Source organism: Hylobates moloch, unplaced genomic scaffold (assembly GCF_009828535.3).
Source record: "Hylobates moloch isolate HMO894 unplaced genomic scaffold, HMol_V3 SCAFFOLD_5, whole genome shotgun sequence".
NCBI classification, from domain to species: domain Eukaryota; kingdom Metazoa; phylum Chordata; class Mammalia; order Primates; family Hylobatidae; genus Hylobates; species Hylobates moloch.
In genome coordinates, this window is record NW_026652280.1 from 44,763,823 (window position 1) to 44,785,142 (window position 21,320).

The 21,320-nt window shown below is 40.1% G+C and overlaps 1 protein-coding gene across 23 annotated transcripts in view; it reads right to left on the minus strand.

Moving 5' to 3' along the window:
• Positions 1–272: 272 nt before the first annotated feature.
• The window catches only part of DTNA (dystrobrevin alpha), a 391,156-nt gene continuing 370,108 nt past the window's right edge, over positions 273–21,320 (minus strand). For 8 of the 23 annotated variants that reach the window (XM_058438465.1, XM_058438468.1, XM_058438459.1 and 5 more), the window contains 6 exons: positions 16,877–17,036; positions 14,291–14,380; positions 12,401–12,569; positions 9,928–10,060; positions 7,338–7,386; positions 305–4,345 (listed from right to left, as the gene is read on the minus strand). In XM_058438465.1, coding sequence (XP_058294448.1) covers positions 7,369–7,386; positions 9,928–10,060; positions 12,401–12,569; positions 14,291–14,380; positions 16,877–17,036 — 570 coding nt within the window. In that variant the 3' untranslated portion in view covers positions 305–4,345; positions 7,338–7,368. Of the gene's footprint in view, positions 4,346–7,337; positions 7,387–9,927; positions 10,061–12,400; positions 12,570–14,290; positions 14,381–16,876; positions 17,037–21,320 lie in introns of all 23 variants that reach the window. The other 15 variants (XM_058438478.1, XM_058438474.1, XM_058438475.1 and 12 more) reach the window with 3 other exon arrangements.

Below are 21,320 nucleotides of genomic sequence, written 5' to 3' on the forward strand. Positions count from 1 at the left end.
ATCTGTACCTATTTAATATATACAATTTGATGAGTTTGGACATAAATACCTGTCAAACCATCACCACAATCAAGGTAATAGACATAGCCATCACCTCCAAAAGTTTCTTTGTGTCCCTTTGTGGTTTGTTTCTGAGATAAGAACACTTAACACATGGACTCTTGACACTGTCCTTGGATCTCTTAATTTGATTGCTGTTGGTGTCACCATATTGACCTCCTAGGCCTGCTGATCCTCCTTTATCACTAGCTCTAGAAAAAAGAGAAACCAAACACCACTACTTCATTTATACAGTAATTCAACAAAAAAACCATTGAGCACTTAATATTTGCAGAATACATGGCTAGATGCAGAGGATTCAAAGAATTGAGTGAAGTCACATAAAGTGTTAAGAACAGTGTGCAATACAAACATGAAATATGTTCGCTGTTAGAATTTCAAACTCACTTCCATATCAATTATAATAAGGATTTCCATAAACAGCAGAATAGTATTTCTATTAGATACTCACAGATGCTAATAAAACAGTAGAATGGTAAAAACCATGTATCCCCCAAGGCAAGAGAAGGTGAGCTATTTTGCCTCAGTGGCTCAATATTCCATCAATGGGTCCTGCTTTAAACTGCAAGTACTTACCTGCCTTCCTTCTTTCAACAGACTGACTCCAGGTTGCTTTAGGAAAGATTCATTGAAACAAAGGAATAAAACATCCAAGATATAGTGTTTTTAAAACATTTTTTAATGAAGAAATAATTCCACTCCAAAATATAGACACACAATTAAATAGTTTAATCACTTCAAAATATAACATGTCCCCAGGAGGTTCCAACACACACACACACACAAAACAATACTTAACAGCAATACAAAAATCCATACAATAGTATTTTTTTTTTTTTTTACAATACCAATGAATATTGTGAAATCTTTAGTGTCTCTGAATTGGTTATTTCAAATGGTGTCAAATTGCAGTAGTCATAATTAAAAATGTCTTACAGTTAATTCGCCTCAAGATGTAACACTTCTGATTTTTTTTTTCTCTTTTTGGTTCAAAAGTAAAAATGTCCTTTCTTCTAAGGACAGTGGAGTTCTCACTTGTGGCTCCTTGCGTGGAATCGAACCAAGGGGAATGCAGCAACCAAAGGTTGCTGGATTTACAAGATCTATCTACAGTTAACAGCCAAGAACTAATAAGGGTGGACAAAGATGATCAAAATAAAAGCAGACATCAGTGCTAAATTATGATGCAACAGTTTGGCTCATGCATATAAGAAAATACATAGTATATCACAACAAAGGCCGCACACTCTTAATGCAATTCAGTTCACATTTCTACTTACAAATGAACCTTCCCTGCCTTATAGTAGATCATTCAAGAACCCATTTTTCACAATCTCCAGCACAACTCCCTCTGACCAACCAAACTTACCCCGACTTCCGTCCTGACCAACCACAACTGTTTCCTGAATCCCATGCAGTAGATTTCACCTTCCTCCCCTCCTCCATTAACATGGCGCTGTGGGGGAGGGTTGGCTGTGTTAGACCAGTGCTTACTAATAGGCTATCAGCTCTGATGGAGATGGATGTGCAATTCATTGTGGAACAAGAAAGAAACAACCCCGCAAGATGTAGTTGTATCTAATGGACAGGACAAGTGAAACCTGCTGGGTTTGCACTTAGAACAGGCCCCAAAAGTAAATCTGGAGAGCCAAGGAAAGAAATCCACCAAAAAACACAAAACCCCAAAATAACACACGCCATTTTGTCTCGGTTACAGGACAGGGGTGCTTGAGTCTGGTCTCAGTGCTGACGTGGAGCTAAGAGAAAGAAAAGGTGGCTGGTTAGTCAGAAATTGGTCATTGGCGGCAGTTTCCAGAGTCCTTGCAATGGCTTTATATGATGGTATCAACAACCATGTGATGGAGTTCGTTGGCAATGAAATAGCTATGACAATGGGGAAGGTTAGCAGCAGAACAGTTCAAATCTTAGACGAACATTTTGATGTAGGAACACAAAGAAACAACATATGCCAGCTCGGTCCAGTCAGTGGTGGAGTGCCACGTGCAGGATTTAAGTTCTGAGTTCAAGAACTACCTGGCTATGATTTCGAGCTGACAGCATTATAGGTAGCTGGGATATAGTGGTTTTCAATACTGAGTATGAGGCACCAGTGGCCACCTGCTCCATCTAGAGAGGTATGGGTTCACAGAGGATGGGCAGTGGAAAAGAGATGAACATTAAGACACCCCAACAAAACCCGCAATAAAAATCAATGTGTGCAAAGAAATCTGAGAACTGTGCAGTTGTGCCACTTTGGTGTCAGCCTGTGCTCAGGGACATTTGTCAGGCGAGTTCTCTGGAGAGATGTATGATTAAGTATGTCAAGGGATAGGATGGGCTTCTCACTAATGCCAGTTGAGCACTTTATCCCCAAGGCAAGTGATTTGGTTTCAAAGGGCAGCCAAGGAGATGATGTCTGACCAAACGCAGACATGTGAACATCGTACAGCTGCCCTCTGCAGAGGGGGCATGAAGATGTCAGGACTTGGCTGCGTGCCCACCATCTACGAACTTGGTGTGTGGGTTCAGAGAAGGTTTTTGCCAGCCCCAGAAGCAAAAGTGAATCACAGAACCTTTCTTGCTTATTCTGAATAAGGCCTTTTCAGAGACTTTATTATACAACTTCATTCTAAAGCAGTAGTTCTCAACCTTTAGCGAGCATCAGAATCACCTAGAGGGTTCACTAAAACAGACTTCTGGACCCAACCCCCAGCACTTCTGATTCAGTAGGCCTGAGGTGGGGCTTAAGAATTAGTATTTCGAAGACCTTCCTAAGAGTTGCAGATGCTGCTTGTCCGGGGAACACACTTTGAGAACTATTGTTCTAAAATGTTCTCTCCTTTCTTTTAAAGGAGAGACAGGAATTCCAGAGAAACTGCTAATTTAAGCATAATGTATTGAATATGTGGCAGGCTTTTTTAAAAAAATCAAATCTTGAAGCAAGTAGAAGATTACTTTTTCATTTTCCCCAGAATTCCCAAAGGAGGTCTTTAGGGCCCTCTAAAGAGGGTCCTTGGAAAAGACTATCCCAGTCTTTTATCGTCTTGTCTTTGATAGCTCTTTTGCACTTCAGCTTTTCACTGAGTGCAAAAATCCCAACTCAACTTAGAAGAGCCTGTCTCCTTTCACATGACCACAGAAGGCTACATGCAGAACACCAGGTGGCCAGCTAAGGCAATCAACATTGAGAAAAAAAGGAGAGCGAACGTTTGCAAGCGCACTTTAAGCCTGTACATTTAAAGCTGAAGGCCTCCAAACAACTTGATGGGGGAACTTGTGAACGAGCGGTGCTGTTAAAGACATGCTTCCTAAAGCCAAAACGAGAGGAACAAGACCATGGAAGAGCAGAGATAACTTTAGTCCGTTTGGGGATCTTATGGCACCTGTGGTTTATAAACAGCTTTAGTAACGAGTATTTCAAAACATAGTTCACAGTTTTTAAGAAGATCTGTGCTGATTTTAAAAACTAGATTCTATATAATTTGAATGCTGCCTTTTTTGAATATGATATCTATTTGGAAAAAAATATTTACACTAAATTCTATGGCTGATTAGTTAGAGTATCTTGAAAGAAAACAACCTCAAGTTGGAAAGAGGCCCCAAAGAATGGATTATTCCTGGCGTGTTTGGTTCAAGTCACTGCTCAGAGAGACTTGGAGTCAACTACAGACCGTGCAGGCCAAGGACCCTCCAGGCTCTGAGTTTGTACACTCAGGAACCAAATTCTTCAGGGTTAGTGAATGACTACAAGTGGTTGTTTTTTTCCAATTGCTGTGGAAAAAAATGTACAGCGTATAATAAACTGTTTTGCTAAAATCTCAAAGAATTCAGAAATCAAACGTCTAGCTATAAACAGTATTAATATTGTCATTGTAAACTGAACAGGTTCAATATCATGTGCAAAGGTTTAAAATGCTTGTTAATACTGCCATTGTGTATAACAGCAGCATGGGTTTTCAGCCTGTGTTTGTTTGCTTTTTAACCAGGGATGAACCATGTTACAGAGGATGTAGCTGATAAGTTAACTTTGAACAGAAGTCTTTTTTTTTCCTTCTCGAAACACACACCTATGCACTACAAATCTTAGAACAGAAAGTTAGCTGCACTATAGTCATCAGAACACATCTTTAGGGGTGGGGGCTTGTCGGGAGCTGCTGGGTGTGGTGGCTCCTCTCTTCGGTGAGGCTGCTGCCAGGCTGCTGTCTTCCTCCTCTGTGTGGCCACAGGGCTCTCCATCATCACCAGTTTTCATGTTACTTTCATCATCTGTCTGACTATAGCTTGCCTGGGAATAAGGAATGTGTAATTTTTTTTAAAGATGCAAATTGTTTCTAAATTAGGGTTATGAAGCTTAGGATCCCCCCTTTCCCCAACACAGAAGAAAGTGCGTGCACACACACACACACACACACACACACGCACTCCTTTCCTTTGACAATCAGGAATTAATGTCCTAGGACACTGTGTACTATTGCACCTTCTGGAAAAGAGGACAGGAAGTCCTCCATGTGGATCTCTTTCTTAGTGGAGGCATCTGGAGGGGAAAAGCAACACAAACAGAAATATTTGTGCTGCCCTTTGGACAAAGAGATAAAACCAGTGACCCATCATTAGGATGCCAGGTTGGTTTTTTAAAAACCTACTTTGGATGGTCCAATCCTCTAATTTCCATTTGGATGTGGGTGGCCAAGGAGAGTGGTGTACCATGTGGCCACAGGATGTAACAGGGACAAATTCAATACCTAAGTGGGCCAAAATTGAGTCTTGGAGGACCCTAAGCTGAGTGCCATTATGTATACTGTTTCTTCAAAAGTGGCTAGTTGAAAACCAATAAACCAGGTTTTAAACTATTCACTCTTTTTAGTATTGTATGTTGATAAGCGTGTACTTATTTTCAAATAAGCCTAAAGCTCTTTTTGAGCAGAGGTTGCATCTTCTGTGTCTCTGGCATCCACCTTCTGCCTCTTCCCCACGCAAGGCTCTCTGCCTTGGCGGATGGCTAACTAATGTCAAGCTGATGAATCTGGCTTCAGGACCCTCGGATAGGAGACACATATACTTTGGGATAATTTCTGGTCTTGCAGTAGAGTCAGAAAGTCTAAACAAAAATAAACTGTTTTGCTAAAATCTCAAAGATTCAGAAATCAAATGTCTAAAATGTACCTGTATTTCTTGATTACATTTAAAAAAGTACAACAGGATAGAACTAGCTGCAAAAATGAAAAGCCACTAGTTTTAACAACATTCTATCAGGTTTTGAATGAATTTGCCTATGTGGCTGATTGAATGACAGGCTAGTTCTTGTTCAGAGTTCTGTAGAATTCCAGCTAGGTAGGCTACAGGATGCAGTAAATGGCAAAGACTACAACTGTCTAATTTTTCACTGCCAAATTTGCAACGAAAGATTTAAAAAATGGCCTAGGAACTTCTAGCGTACTGAAATTTTTGGCTTTTAGGTACCAAATGACAATTTTTATCTGGGTTTAAGGCAAGCACATTTTATTAGACTTTCAAAAATATTTTTCTAAGAACTAGCTACTGATGTTTAAATAATGTGCAGAACAACAATGATCAAATTGCTGAAGCTAAGAGAAAGAAAGTGCTATTAAAGGAAAAGGCCTGCCCCTTGGGACTAAGTTTGTTATAACTGGAGTGAATATTTTCAGAAACAGCTCCTGGGAATTTTTTCACTCTGGTTGTAATGAGTCAGGAGAGCATGTGTTGTGGCACTCTCAAATCCAAGAGAGGCAGAATAGAGAGTGGTCAATGAGCTCCTTCCTCGCCGCTCATAAAATATATATGATCATAGCAATTACTTGCTTAATTTTAACCTGAGGACTGAGACAGGATGTCAGTAGCATTTGCACTAGCATGTATTCTTTACTAATTAGTATGTCACTTAACAGATATTTATTCTTTTTTCAAATTATTAATAGCAACCAGCATTGATAGCATTTACTGTCCACTGCAGTATAGACTTATGGGATTCCATGATTGGGAAAGCTCAAATGTTTGGGCCAGTGCAGCCAGAATCCTTTGAGAGGTATATTAGCTTTGAACTATCATGGAGGCATCTAAATGACTATTAGCTGGAGCCAGAGAAAAAAATCTAGACTTATGGAACAGTGTGGCCCACAGTGTGCCAAGTCTTCACATGTAGCTACATCCTAGCCTTGTTTATAAAAGTAGAAGAGAGAGCAAGCTAGTTCTGGGTCCCAGCGTTTCCCGTACACTTAGGTAAGCAATATGGCAGCTGCCAGGTGTTGAAGTGCTATAAAGCACTGAACATAGGGGCAGGCATATATGCGAATGTTCATAATAAATGATAATGTGCCTTCCACTATGCCAAGCTCTTTAAAAACTATATCCCAGTGAGTAAGATATGGTTTTTAATACCGGCCTCTTCTGTGGTGATACATAATACCAGCCTCTTCTGTGAGGCTATTATGCAATATGCTGTATAGAGGAGACTGAGGTAATATGGGTTTAATAATTTGCCCAAAGTTCTGCTGCTAGAATTTGGTGAAACCCACATTTGAAATGGGTCTATTAGAGTCTGGCGCCTAAGCTTCAGACCACTACAGTCAAGTGATGCTGCCAGTCCAGTGCTAATCTCTCTGCATTAAAAAATTACTGAGGATTTTCCACATATTTAGGTAGGGCTTTGGAGTGGTTTCACATGCCATGAAAATAATAATTTAAATTAACTTATATAGTGCTGAATTCCACAATGGATTTGAATCAGGTATTCCAAAAACATAAGGCTGCAGAATTTTTGCTCTGTTTGGGCTCTTTTGTTCTCTTTATTAATGCATGATTTTGCTTTCACTCATTAAGGCACACACATTTGATCTCTTGAGCCCTAGGTATAGTAGGAATAACAAGCTGGCCCATCTCTAGAGGTACTGACTTTTCCTTTTCAAGTGCTAGAGCGGCTACAAACTCCGATATTGTCATGGATTGGTGATGCGACAAACTTATTGGTAAGTTTCATAGCCACAGAGGATTACTGGAACATCTCTAGGTTTAGAAGTTTTGTGCCAATTTTCCTAGCTAATAGAGTAAGAAGTCATCTCCCAAGGATGTCTGGCAAATCTCCACTGGTTTATAATGAAACCCTCCATAGACTGAGATGACTCGTTGATATCAGCAGGTAAGGAGGATATTTTATCACATAGAAAGAAATGACTAAGGGAAGTGATTGTGAATCCGCGTTACAGGTTATCAGAATTCAGTGTACAGTGGCCATGTTTCCTCCTAAATAAGATGGTACTTACTTGAGAGGAGTGTGATAAAAGGATATTGCATTCAACCTTGCAAGCTGACCTGTGGGTGACAAAGGACACAAACGAGAAAGGTGACATGTCAAGTCTGTGATGCAGTCAAGCTGGTGAATTATTTGGCAGGAAGCCATGCACAAAGACACAGAGAGAGAGGGTCTATTGAATGAGAGTAGCATTCCAATCCATCCAACAACCATACGCTCACAGAGCATTCAAGGAAAACCACTTTGACATCTTCCAGGGTGCATGTTTTGAGTGGAGATACACAGGCCTGTTATATTCTCCCAGCTTCTTCCCTGTCCTTTTCTTGGAAGTCATGAGGCACGGAAAAGAAAAGGAGAGGGAGAGGGAGCTTAAGATTTACCAGCGATGGTAAAAACTCCAGTTGAATCTTAAATCATTAGTAGAAATTCCCTTCATTTTACTCATAGAAGGTTACATTTTTAATTCATTAAAATGAATAAAAATCTAATATTTTATATGGAATGGTGTAAGCCTGCCTCCCTTAAAGAAAAAAAAGAACCCCTAGAATTTCAGTTACTGCTGCCACTGAAATACAGAAAGTGACATGAGCTCAAAGAGGGAGGCCTAATAGACGCTTCTAATAGCATGAACCAGAACACTGGTTATTTAGTCACATTTTTCTTTCCTTCTACACAGCAGAGCCTAATGAGATATCTGAAGGAATGCCATCCCTGAGAGTTCCCAGAGACACCCTGGCAGTTTCATTCCAGGCTAATTTCCTTCTGTGGAGGAGCCGTAGAAAGCGCAAGGAAAACTGCACTCTCCATGGGTTTGTAATCAGGCGACTTTGTTTCTGAAGCGTGGGAGCACGGCTCTACATATACAGTCACTTATGTTTTTCTTTTTCCCTCTTTCTTTGGTATGGCTAGACCAACATTTTAGTTGCTTCTGAAATGTAGTCGTTAAACTGAAAAGGCAAAGGGAACATTCCAAAGAGGTAAAACTTTGTTTTTATATTGCTGGGATGGAATTGGTGGGCTTCCGTTTCCCTCCTACTACAATCTTCTTGGAAAAATATTTCAAGGCTTTATCTATAGACATATGAGAAATAGGAGATAATTTATTCTCTCTGCTTCCCTTTTTTTTTCAATAACAAAGTAAGAGAGGGCACTGCTGCCCTAATAATATGCTGAAAGGCTGGGTATGGTGGCTTATGCCTATAATCCCAACACTTTGGGAGGCCAGGGTGGGAGGATCACTTGAGACCAGGAGTTCAATACCAGCTTGGACAACATGGTGAGACCCTGACTCCACAAAAAATAAAAACATTAGCCAGGCATGGTGGTGTGCACCTGTAGTCCCAGCTACAGGCGGCTGAGGTGGGAGGATCGCTTGTGCCCAGGAGTTAGAGGCTGCAGTGAGCTATGATCGTGCAACTGCACTCCAGCCTGGGCAACAGAATGAGACCCTGTCTCAAAAAGAAAAAAAAAATGAAAAAAAAAACCCAGAAAAACAAAAGAATGTGCAGAAAACTTGTCTTGCCACTGGACAGAAAGTCTGACAGGATAAAATAACCATTGAGGCCCAGGAAAAAGCTGGTCTCAACCAGGCAAACATCCCTGAAATACCAGAACCCCAAGAAAACACCTGTGAATTAAAGGGAAAAGGAACATACCAGGAAGACAAACAACGCAGTAGAACGATCTCCATGGGGAAATGCATGGCCTTTAGGATGAGTTGCTGGTTACATTTATTCCCAATTGTATATGTCATGTTCAGTGAATTTTCAGGTGACTAACATACTCCAGTACATCTGAAAATCTGTCCGTCCATACCTTGATGAACACAGGCCTGCAGTTCCCCCATTTCTCCATGAAGTTTGCCATTCTCCTACTTAAACTTGGCATGAGGTGGGCAATGAGGAAGGCTGAGGGCAAATAATTCAAGGGAGGTGGTGGGTTTATGTTTATTCAGTTTCCTCGTGCCCTGTTCTTTGTATCCATTCAAAAATAATTATGAGAAAAAGCATCTTTCTTAATGGGCCTGAAAGAGTCTGGACTGTTAGTTACCATGTTTTTTTCCAATATAGGAAGGCTGCTTTTCACTTTCGAGGGCAGAATTTAAAAGAATACATGGTGAGTGACAGCTATAAGAGTGGGTGCAGTGGCTCACGCCTGTAATCCTAGCACTTTGGGAGGCTGAGGTGGGTGTATTGCAAGGTCAGGAGTTCAAGACTGTCCTGGCCAATATGGTGAAGCCCCTTCTGTACTAAAAAATACAAAAATTAACTGGGCATGGTGGTGCACACCTGTAGTCCCAGCTACTCGGGAGGCTGAGGCAGGAGAATCGCTTAAATCAGGGAGGCGGAGGTTGCAGTGAGCCAAGATCACACCACTGCACTCCAGCCTCTGCAACAGAGTGAAACTCTGTCTTAAAAAAACAAAAGAAGTATTTAGCATTTTTACTGTCTAAAAGACACGGATTAAGGAGTGAAATCAGTGTATTTTGGAAAGGGAGGGTGGAAGGAAGAAGGCTCTGATTCTGCAAGTCATGTCAAAGACCCAGCTACCAAGGGGTTGAGGCAGGAGAGGTGGGGTGGGGTGGGCCTGGATCCCTGTACCTGATAGGCTTCATCCTGCAACTTCTGTTTCAGGTATTCCTCCATCTTGAGCTCATTCTCCAGCTGCCGGACAGAGTCATTTTCATAGTTTTCATCTTCAGGCCGCACATAGGGATCTGCATCCTCTGTAACCCTGAAAATAAACCACAGATGACATGTTAGAGCAAATCTTAAAAGAGAATTACAAGCGAGATTCATGTGTGAGCATGTAGTTTTGTTGGCACCTTTATTTCCCCTTAGTTCTCCAAGTCACTTTCTTGTCTTCTTTAGTAATACCTAAAGAAAAACTTGGAAACATTTTGGAGGTTTGAAGCAATATATGATCAAGGTATTTTCATACACAATTTTTTTATGGCAGTTGTGATCATTGGTTATTTATCTTTTCCTAGGTTTACTGGAATGGGTTGGCCCCTTAAATGTTCTATAATTTAAAAAATGGCAAACATCTTTTGAGGGGATACAAAGTTTTCCCAATCTATGGGCTTTTTTTATTCTTCTTTAAAATAGAACCCAAGATCACTTTCTGTATGGAGAGTGAGCCCTCTAGTGAAATAATGCTTAAGGACATTTGGTTATAATTTAACCTCTTTTGTGTTACACACACGCACATACACACATGCACATACACATATGCACGCACACCACATTCATGCCTTATTTTTATAGAATTAAGTCTTAGAATATCAGCTAGTCAATGCCAGGAGGGCTACTAACCCATAACTCTTGACCTGAGCTCTGAATCTGAAAAAAAAAAGCATTTTAATTATCCAATTTCACTATGAAATAAATAGATAAAAATGACCTCATTCCCTAATGTGGGACTCTGTCTCCATCTATTCATCCTAGACTATGCAAAGTTCTTCATGGGGCTGGACATAAGCTCACTATCTAAATCATAGAACTAAAAGAGTCTCAGGGTAAAACACAAGCACATGTTTAGACAATAGAGATATTAAATTATTCCCTAAAATGAAATAAGTAGTCAAGAAGAAGTTTCTAGGTTGGAACTTAAATGTTGTTGTTCATGTTTATTTATAGCTGTATGACATGTTCTGGTTATTTTTGGAGGTTTGGGGCCAGCCTAAATGGATCTGCCCAGGACTCTGTTAACTTTCCTTCCCTAACTCCTGAGTCACGTGTTGGTAGCTGGTACTGCTACTCAGCATACCAGGGCTAGCAGATTAGGGTGGCCTCAATAGTTTTGGATTTTAGAATTGGGACAAGGAAATTCTAGCTAACTGCCGTATAAATGCTTAATAACAAAAAGTCAAATAGATATGCATTTACCAGACAAAACAGATGACAACTAATTCACCATTTTGAATAACAAAGCCAACAATTCCAGAATACAGAAGAAAGGACAAGAAAGCAAACTATATTAAGCAGCAGCGTACTGCCATGTTAAGTCCCATTATAATGGTTTTGTTTTGATCCTACTCTCTGCTGCTTCATAGCTGACTCTCAGACCACACCTCTTGATAATTCTCCATGATTACTGATTGTTTATTCACTGCTTGGATTGAGAGCCAAACACCAGAAAGGACTCTGGTTAGTTTCTTCTCTGAGTCTTTAAAATGGCCAGTTTATTTTTATAGACTAGTCTGAAGTACTTTTCATATTAAGCAACATCACCCTTCTGAAGTATTTTTAGCGTTCAGAAACTCCCTCCCCCAGCTTTTGGGTCAGCCTTTGCCCACGTTTCCCATAACTCCATGAACCATGGTCGTTTAATGGGCCACTTTCTTCATTTCTTTTGTTTTTTTCCTTTCCCTCCCAAGTTGGGCTCTGCAGCTCTGTCCCAGCTTTGCCTTTGTTTCTCAGCTTTGGTTTTCTCTGCTGACTAATCTGAGCTGATCCAGGGTCACAGAAAGTCTAGTGGTGACATTACTGATGCTGCTGGTTTCTGACAAGTTCCAGAACTGGGTGAAAACTTTTGTAGATAAGTCTTTGGAGGGTCAGATTTATACATATTCAACAAGTCAACCAAACTGGATTTCTTTATAATGAGATTTTATACATGTACTTATTTCAATTCCAAATACTTATATGATGTTGTTTACACCAATTCTGAACAGAGACCTCTCCAATGTCATGGTATCCTCTAAGTGCAAATACAGTAAGTTCAGAAGATAGGATGATTTATCTTCTGAACTAGTCTGTGAGTCCTAAAAGGGTGGCAGCAGTTTTTTAATACTATTTTGTATAGCACTAGCAATGTGCCTTGGGCAAGGCAGGCTCTTGATAGGCACTGGTTGGTTTAGGTTATTTGATAACTCTCTGGAAATTGTAAGAGGGGAAATATTACAATGTCGAATTTAAATGTAGCACCCTTCTATATCTCTGGCAGAACAGAAAACTATGTCACCCCTTTTGAAGGTTAAAAAAACCCTAAACAATTATGCTTTTACTTTCTTATTGTCTCCTACAGATTGTTTTGTTACTGAGAAAATGCCTCCAAACGGAAGATACTCACATGTCGCCATGCATGGTACTTGTGGTAGCTTCACTGTGAATGTACCCAGGTTTTCGGGCATGGATTTGCGCTAGAAAAGCCTTTTCAGAGGTTGGTGAGGGAACAAGATCCTCAAACTGAGTCCGTGCAAATTCAGAATCCACATTACTCTCTGTTTCACTCCCAACCTCTAGCAGATACAATTGAAGAAATAAAGAATGACTTGTTAGATTTTTTATGACCTGCAAATAAAGGAGTAGGCTTCACAAATCAACCTGTGCTGTGTAAAATGTTAACCAGTTATCATATTTTAATCAAATACATTTTTATTTTTTCAAAATAAGAATTGATATTGACATGAATTACTATAAAATCATTTGGTATACAGCATTTTTAAAATCTCAGAAATGTTACGAGGAATTTTTGCCATCTTAGTAACTGACTTAACTCCTTAAGACTTCTATTTTTTCCCTTCTGTAAGAGACTTAACTAAAATTGTTACTTTTGCTTAATATTACACTAATTTAAGAAATATGAGTTAAAACCTAATCCTAACCATAAAATATTCACCTAAAATGCTTAAAATATGAACTTAAAATATTAAGTGAACCCTATCACTTAATACTTTAAAGAACTATGAGTATAAACTAATAGTACTTAAGACTTCTACACCAAGAATAACTTTGTACTCATCATTTGCTAGGGCAGTGGGTACCTGCCATTAATCATGATGTATTAACTACTATCATTTTATTCTGTTTGGTAATCTTAATCTAAACTAGCAGCAACAATGTTCAATTGAGAGGCTTTAAGAAAGTAAAGTCCAGGATTTTTTTAATACTGAAGTTTTATTTCTTATAGTTGTTGTAATCTCAGCTGTAAGACCATAGTCTTGCCAGACAAATCTCTTGCTAGGTCGGCCTTGAGGAATAGATGGAGATGTATTAGTAACTGGTAAGATATTTATTTGCATATTCATACTGCTAAAGTTTTGAACACTCTTTGTAGTATTAAGAGGATAAAAGTGTGTTAAATTTTATGCTATTTATTTCTGGGCAGATCTATCTTCAGAGGTATTGCAAAGGTAAATTTCAATTTGAAATTCAAATTCAAATGATCAGGCATTCCAAATTAATTAAACCTAAATAGATAAGGGCTGGGAATCCCAGCACTTCGGGAGGCTGAAGCAGGAGGACTGTTTGAGCCCACGAGTTCAAGACCAGCCTGGGAAAAAATAGCAAGACCCCATCTCAAAAAAAGATAAAACATTTGGCCCTATAAAATAACTTTAGCATCATGTTGTTTCAGGTCACCATAGATGTTAATAGTGGCTGTCTTTGGATTCCAGAATTATAGGTCAGTTTGAATATTTTTCGTTGTTCTTTTCTGTCTTTTTCAAACTTTCTACATTGAGTATGTATTAATAGTCTTTTAATAAGCAAAATATAAACTTTACTTAAAAAATCGGAATAGGCCAGGCATAGTGGCTCACACTTTGGGAGGCCAAGGCAGGAGGATCACTTGAGGCCAGGAGTTTGAGACCAGCCTGGGCAACATAGCAAAGACTCTGTCTCTATGAAAACATCAACAACAAAAAATTAGCCAGGCATGCTGGCATGTGCCTGTAGTCCCAGCTACTAGGGAGGCGAGGTGGGGGGATCACTTGAGCCCAAGCGTTTGACACGCCAGTGAGCTATGATGGTGCCACTGTACTTCAACCGGGCAACACAGAGAGACCCTGTCTCAAAAAACTAAACAAAACCCTCAAATCTGAATAGACCAACAAAATATCACATAAAGCTTTAAAGAATCTTTTGATATTAGACAATAAGCAGATCTCTAAGAGAGACCCCTAGCACTTATGGACACCTCCATGATGAGCAGACAAATGAGAAGGAATCAGGAACTCACCAGAATTCAGCTCTTTCACAAGAGAGGACATAGTGTTAGTGATGGAATCTGCAGCCACTAGCAAGTCATTCCTTAAATTTCTTCTTGAACCTTCAGGGAAGAAGAAATAATTTAAAAAACCAAAGCTTCCTTCTATCCTAAATTTTTATGTTGTTTATTTATCCTTCCCATTAATAACCTAAAGCAAGAAAACTTCTAAGACTTCTCCTTTTCAGAAGTGCTTTGGTTTATTTCCTGAAACAACAACAACAACAACAACAACAAAACACTGCTTAAGGCAGTGGGTCCTGCAGTAAGAAGACATGGCTAATGATGGAGTTTCATATATTACTTGTCCAAATGGGGACAATTTTGAAGGTGAAAGAGAGCAGTATGAATAAGACTGGCTGACCTGGCAAAACTGGGATGATCCCTGGTAAACCAGTGCGTGTGGTCACCCTTCTTAAGAATAATCCACACAGATGAAAAGTCAGGTTTGCCAGGAGAGCTGCGCCTTCCTAGCTGCTGTTATTGTTCTGGCCCTTACCTGGTGGCTGAGCCCTTTAGATTCTGGTCTCTACTAGGACATGCGCTGTCTCCTATCAGGGCTCCCGGAGCTCTTCCTGCCAGTATAAGTACCACTTGGGAATGGGAAACCCACATGCACTGAATGCCCCCAGAGCGTGAGAAAGGGGTGAGGATTCTTGTTTCTTCTGCCAAGACATGGGCAGATGCACGTCTGGTACTATAAATTGGAACTTAGACTATGTTTCTTTATGGCAGAGAAAGACTATTATTTTGGTTCAGGCACACTAAGGGTTAAATGGATGCTTTTTGAGCCGGCCTCGGAGTAGGGAAAGTAAACAGAGATAATTACCATAACATCTTTGAGAAAAAAATGGTTCAAGATTCCAAACACCTAACTTACAAATGAACTTAGGTGGCATGAACTCTTTATAAGTTAAAGGCTGCCTGTAGGCCACATTTCATTCTGTCATTTTTCAGAAAGTAATACTAACTAAATAAAATAATAAATATGTTTAAATTTAAAAAATCAGAGTAGTTAAGTAAAAACATTAATTGTAATGGAAATCACAAATTGATTTAAAATATAGTACATTTCTTTAAAATATGATTTAGAGAAGGGATATTTTTCTTTCTAAAAATTAAAATAAAAAAGTTATTTTGTGAATTACATTTTTAAAAACTCTTGAGTTATATTCAGTGCCTAGAAGAAAAAGTTCTAATATAGATCCTTCCTTTTCCCTCATAAGAGAGTAGGCAGTCCGTCATTCTCTCTCACTGAAGTGTGTTAAGATTTTATTACCCTTCCACATGGATGAGAGTACTTTTTCCTCACACTCTTGCTATCCCTGGATATTATGATGTTTCAAAACTTTTTTTAATCTTCTAGGCAAAAAGTGATACTTATTAAAATTTATATTTCTGTAATTATATTAGAGGTTGAACATCTTTTCATATGTTTATTGGCAATTTCTCTTTGTTCTTCTGTCTGTTCGTATATTTCACCTGTTTTTGTTTTGGTGGTGTCTTTTCTTTCTGATCTCTACATGATTTTTGTATAACTAAAATTATGAAACTTGATTGACACATATGCTGGAAATGGTTTCCTCAAGACTGTTTTCTGTCTTTTAACTTTGTTTTTGATCTCTTTTGCCTTAAAACTCATATTCAAACATGTCTCTCTTTTCCTCAGATCTCTATGTGAAGACTTTGAAGAATGTTAATGATACATTGCTAATTTAAAGAAAATGCAAATTGCAGACCCCAAAATGCAATGCATGATCCTATTTGTGTGAAAAAAAGAGTATGTGTCTATAATCACATCCTTAAACATATCTATTTACACATAAGCAAAACTTTGGGAAGGATCAAACTGTTAATAGTGGTTACTTCTGGGAATGAAAGCTGCTGGTGAAGGTCTACAGAACGATTTTTTTATTATTATTCTCTATAAATTTAAAAAGTGATAGTAAGAAGAGGTTTTAAAAAGTGTTAAAAATATTTCTAAATTAATAAAGTTACTCTCCCTGTCATGGGAAAGTACTGGCTGGCATCCCCATCCCTCTTTGTGCTCCTCTAACTGCAGAGGCCTGACCCTGTAGCCCTACCTTACAGAGGCAATGATTCAACTCTTTGGGGCATCTGAAGAGGGAGTCTGTCAAATGACTAAATGTTCTTCTTGGTTGCCTCATTGCTAAAGAGCTGTGATTACTTATCTCAGTCTTGACTTTAATATAAAGAAAAGACAATATAAGAAAATCTCTAAGAATTAAAAAAATAGATTACATTTATGAAGTTTTCTGGGGGTATTGGTGAAAAGATTTCATTTCCTGTCTTTTGATGAACAAAGACTTACTAAAAAATAAGGCAGGGCAACAAAAGCCAAAGGAAGGTAAAATCCTGAAGTGAGAACAAATCGGTGTAGGGAGTTCCCAAAATGGCTTGCAGGCCAGGCTCTGACACCAGCCATGAAAGACCCTACAATAGTCACATGTGGTTCTGACAACTCTTGACCACTCAATAGACTTTGGTGACCTATTTGCCACATAAAAGCAGACCACAACAAAAAATAAAGCCACTTACTTTGTGCAAATGCCTCTTGTACATCTCCCCCTACACCTGTGAGGGAATCCTGCGGCGGGTGCATCGGGGTGGAGCAGGCTGACGCTGACCGGATGGGCATGGGAATTGGCCTGCTGATGGTGTGGCTGGGGGAGGAGCGGGGAGAGCCTGCCCCCTGAGTCTGGAGAGACAATGCAGGTCATTAATTTGCTTTCCCAAGAAAATGTCATATGTCATCCCCAGTGCCTCAGTTGATTGTTGAAAACAGTGACAATGAAATTTCAAAGCAGGAGGGAATCCTAGGTAATTGCGTTGGTAATCCTAAAGCTAATTTGCAGGTGCAGATAATTTAGGACCTTACTGTATGTAATCTGAAGTTTGGGTTAAATATTGAAAGCTAAAAGTATTAGTACAGCATTGCTCTACAGTATATGAGACGTGCCCATAAAATGAGGGTACTGTTAAATGCAGATAATTACAAGGTGTGGATACTTTCTCCTTGAAGGAAGGTCTCCGAGGAGTAAGAAGACATTAAGGAGAAAGTTTAAAATACAAACTAGAAGGCTATTTGCAATGGATGCTTTCTGAATTTTCAACCTGACTGTACTAGCATCATCTTTAGAGGATAAGAGTTTAAATCATGTCATACAATATTGTGCATATTAAGTCTCAAATTAAGAATCAAATGAAGTGTAAATTGTTTTATCCCTATTTTATAGTAAAAGCTGATTTTGTCAAATTAGTGACTCAGGGATTCCAATGGGGAAGAAGAAGAAGAAACCTTGTTTTCTAATTTTTTGGTATTATTTCCTGCAGGAAATGTCCTTGTCTTCTCCTATGAAAAAGCAGTATTCTAGCAGGAAAATAAGAATAGTAGGATTTAAAGACAAGTAAAGAAAAAAGTAGAAAACAACCGAAGGAACTTATCTTTGCACTACAGTTTTTGGCATGAAACTATTCTGAGACTGTCATACCTTGAATCTTAAGGATTTGCCTCTAAATGAGGTGCCTTGGAAATATTCTCCCTGTTTTAATAATTAGTTGACAAAAGAAGTCAGTCACATGCGTAAGAAAATGCAAGGAGACCCTTGAGTGCATATACAACAGATTAGGTGTTCACATCAATTCCATCCCAGTCTGTTTGCTATGGTTGCTAGAGTGAGAATTCTTCTCCAGCAAGGCCCAGAGAGTCATCATTAACCCATTCAAACTCCTAGATGTGTACCACCAGAGCAATGCTCTGGAATATTCCATTTAGATATTTGCTTTGGGCTCAGTGGCTTCTGGTTAAAACACACCACATCAATCCTGAAAAATGCCATGCTGTTAGCGCTCCAGGGTTCAGCATCACACATAACTGTTAAAGCCATAAACTGAGAAAAACCCAGAATTAAAAATGAAGCAAAACAGAACAGAGCACAGAAAGTAACTCATGGGGTGCCCAGTGGGCTGAGGGTCCCATTCTTTCACTCTCAACAGTACCTTGTAATGGTCTGTCCAGGCCCAAGGGAGAGAACTTTGCCCGGTTGTGATGCTTTTGCAGCCTGCTTCCCTCGGCCTGCTCAAGGAGGGGCCTAGTTTTCCCCAGCAAACTCTGGCAGCTCGGTCCCATTACCTTGAAACCTTCTGCTTCTGAGCTACCACTGCGTCCTTGACCTTCCCATGCCAATAATAAATAATTTCACATTTGTGTTGTGCTTTATGATGTTCAAAGGGTTTTCACATACACTCTCACTGATTTCTCTCCATGACCCTGGGAAGTATGCATTCTCACTCTAAATATGAAGTTGTGAAGCCTAGTGCTCACAGAGGTGAAGATAATTGCTTTATCAGGAGATGGAGCCAGAGTGGCAGGGCTGGGGCTGAGCCCAGGGGCTCTGACTGCCCTGGGCTGTGGGAGCCTTGATGGCCATGGCTGGCAAAAAGTCCCTCAATGGAGACAGATGCTGGTCAGGTGCCCTGAGCTCTTCCTGTTTGGCAATTCCTCTTGTACACCCTTTTTAAGGCAGAGGCCTTAGCAAGGCTCCTGAGCCTTTTGTCTCTGTCCTTGTTATCAAGCGACCAATCACAGCTGGGGAGTGGGGACTAGAGAAGGGAAGTTGGACAGAGTGATTATTAAGAAGTAGGATTCTCTTGGCTATCAGCGTGGGTTACCTTCTCATCCCTGGGAATCCAGATTGTCTTCCATGGTGGGAAGTTCACCATAATAATACAACTCCACTTTTGTATGTAATTCAATGTATAAAGCACTTTTACATACACTGTTTTGTTTCATTTTCCTAGTACAGTGGTACAAGTGGTAATATCCTATATTTGAATAGCAATTTGCAGTCCATAAAGCACTTTAACCCCTAATACTTCATGTAATCCTCTTAATAACCATATGAAGTATTATTATTCCCATTTAATTTAATTTAATTAATTAATTAATTAATTTTTTTTTTTTGAGACAGAGTCTCGCTGTCGCCCAGGCTGGAGTGCAGTGCTGCGATCTCAGCTCACTGCAGGCTCCACCCCCCGGGGTTCACGCCATTCTCCTGCCTCAGCCTCCCGAGTAGCTGGGACTACAGGCACCCGCCACCTCGCCCAGCTAATTTTTTGTATTTTTAGTAGAGGCGGGGTTTCACTGTATTAGCCAGGATGGTCTCGATCTCCTGACCTCCTGATCTGCCCGCCTCAGCCTCCCAAAGTGCTGGGATTACAGGCGTGAGCCACCGGGCCCGGCCTACTCCCATTTTATATATTAGCAAACTGAGGCTAAGAGGAGATAACTGGATTACACAAGGTTTCTGAGCAAGAGAATGGCAGAGATAAAATTGATCTCCAGTCTTTAGACTCCAAGCTCAGGGCTTTGCCATGCTGATTCTAAGGACTGCAGGCACTGTGACCAGCCATCATATGCTTCCATCTATGCTTCACTAGTATAGAAAGGTTCAGCAGCCTGAAGAGGGAAAAGACACAGGGCACAGACTCAGTACGACCACCTTGTGGTGTTGGAGCAGCGTCCTAGGGCTTCCTGCTACTGGACAAGGCAATACCTTTTAGTTGCTGGATCATGGAAAAGATGTGTGGGTGCTCAGGGTGGTGGGAGGGCCTTTGGACTGTTTATCAATTGGTACAGAAGTACAGGCCTACAATCTCTTATTTGCAATTCTGAAAGCCAAAAACGCTCTGACAAACACTGGTCATTCCATAATGAATTTGGTCTTAATGGATGTGAGGCAACTGATACGATACCTGCATCATATTGCTTTTCAAAATCAGATAAATGCTGAATTCTGGAACATATCTGGATCTAGTGATTTGAGATATGGGGCTATGGACCATATTTCACTACTTTAATGTCTGTTCTGGGGCTGTAGTGCACACCAGCCTTGCTTATATCTCTTATACCAGGTTCTCCAGGGTGCTGGGGGCTCCTCCCTCTAGGCAGCATTTGTAAGAAGACTCATATGTCTGGCCCTTCCACCTCCTTTTCTGTAAGCCTCTCCCCATCTCCTAGTGCACTGGGCTCTTCTGCTAATTCCTGTGGGTCTGAGGCATGCCTCACCCAATCTCTCCCTGCTCAGTTTCTGTCTCAAAGGCAACTTTTGCTACTCCTTTCTGTGGGCATTCTTTTTCAAAACTCCCAGTAGTGGTTCTGCATTAAGAAGAAAATAATTGACTCTTGTTGTATGTTAAGGGAAAAACAGTTGACTGAATCTAAATTACACCAATGTGTGAATGATGAATAGCCATCATTTCCCAAAGGAATCTCTAACTGGTGTAATTTCGTGCAGTTTGATTATGTGAAGAATTTAGGTGGAAGATCCTGTGCTGAAGAGAATAACCAGTTGCATCTTTCCCACAACTGGCAACTCCCATGTCACATCTAGCCTTTACCCAGACTTTTGGGGATAGGACACTTGACACCCTGGGTGATCATGGCCCCATCTCTCCATGTCAGGACACTGCCCAGTTTGATGCACAGCATCTTCCTAGTGCCTACCCACTGTGAGGAATGCCATCTCTGGCCTTCCTTTCTGTTCTGTTCTTGTAGGAACACTAGGAAAAGGCAGTGGCCTCTTGGCATTGGGGCAGATCAGTGATGATGTCACTGAGTTTCATTTTCACAGGAAGTGGCCTCGGTGGAATGGTGGCCTCCAGCCTGGTCATGAGGCATGGTTGTCTGCTAACAACTGTAGAAGAGTTAGAGTGAATAATCTCTGTGAATATCCTTTCCTGGAAATTACTCAATGATTAATGGAGCAAAGACTTAAGGGACAATGGTCCATGCAGATCAATATATAGATCTAAAATTCCCAAGGAGAGAGTTGATTTATGGAAGAAGGAAAACATATATCACACTTGGCAAATTTAAAATAGCTCACTTCCTGGAGAATAAATGAAAAATTAATTTCTACGCACCATCCTCCAAGTCTACTCAACTTGCTGTTGTATCAATTTTTTTAAAAGTCTGACAAGA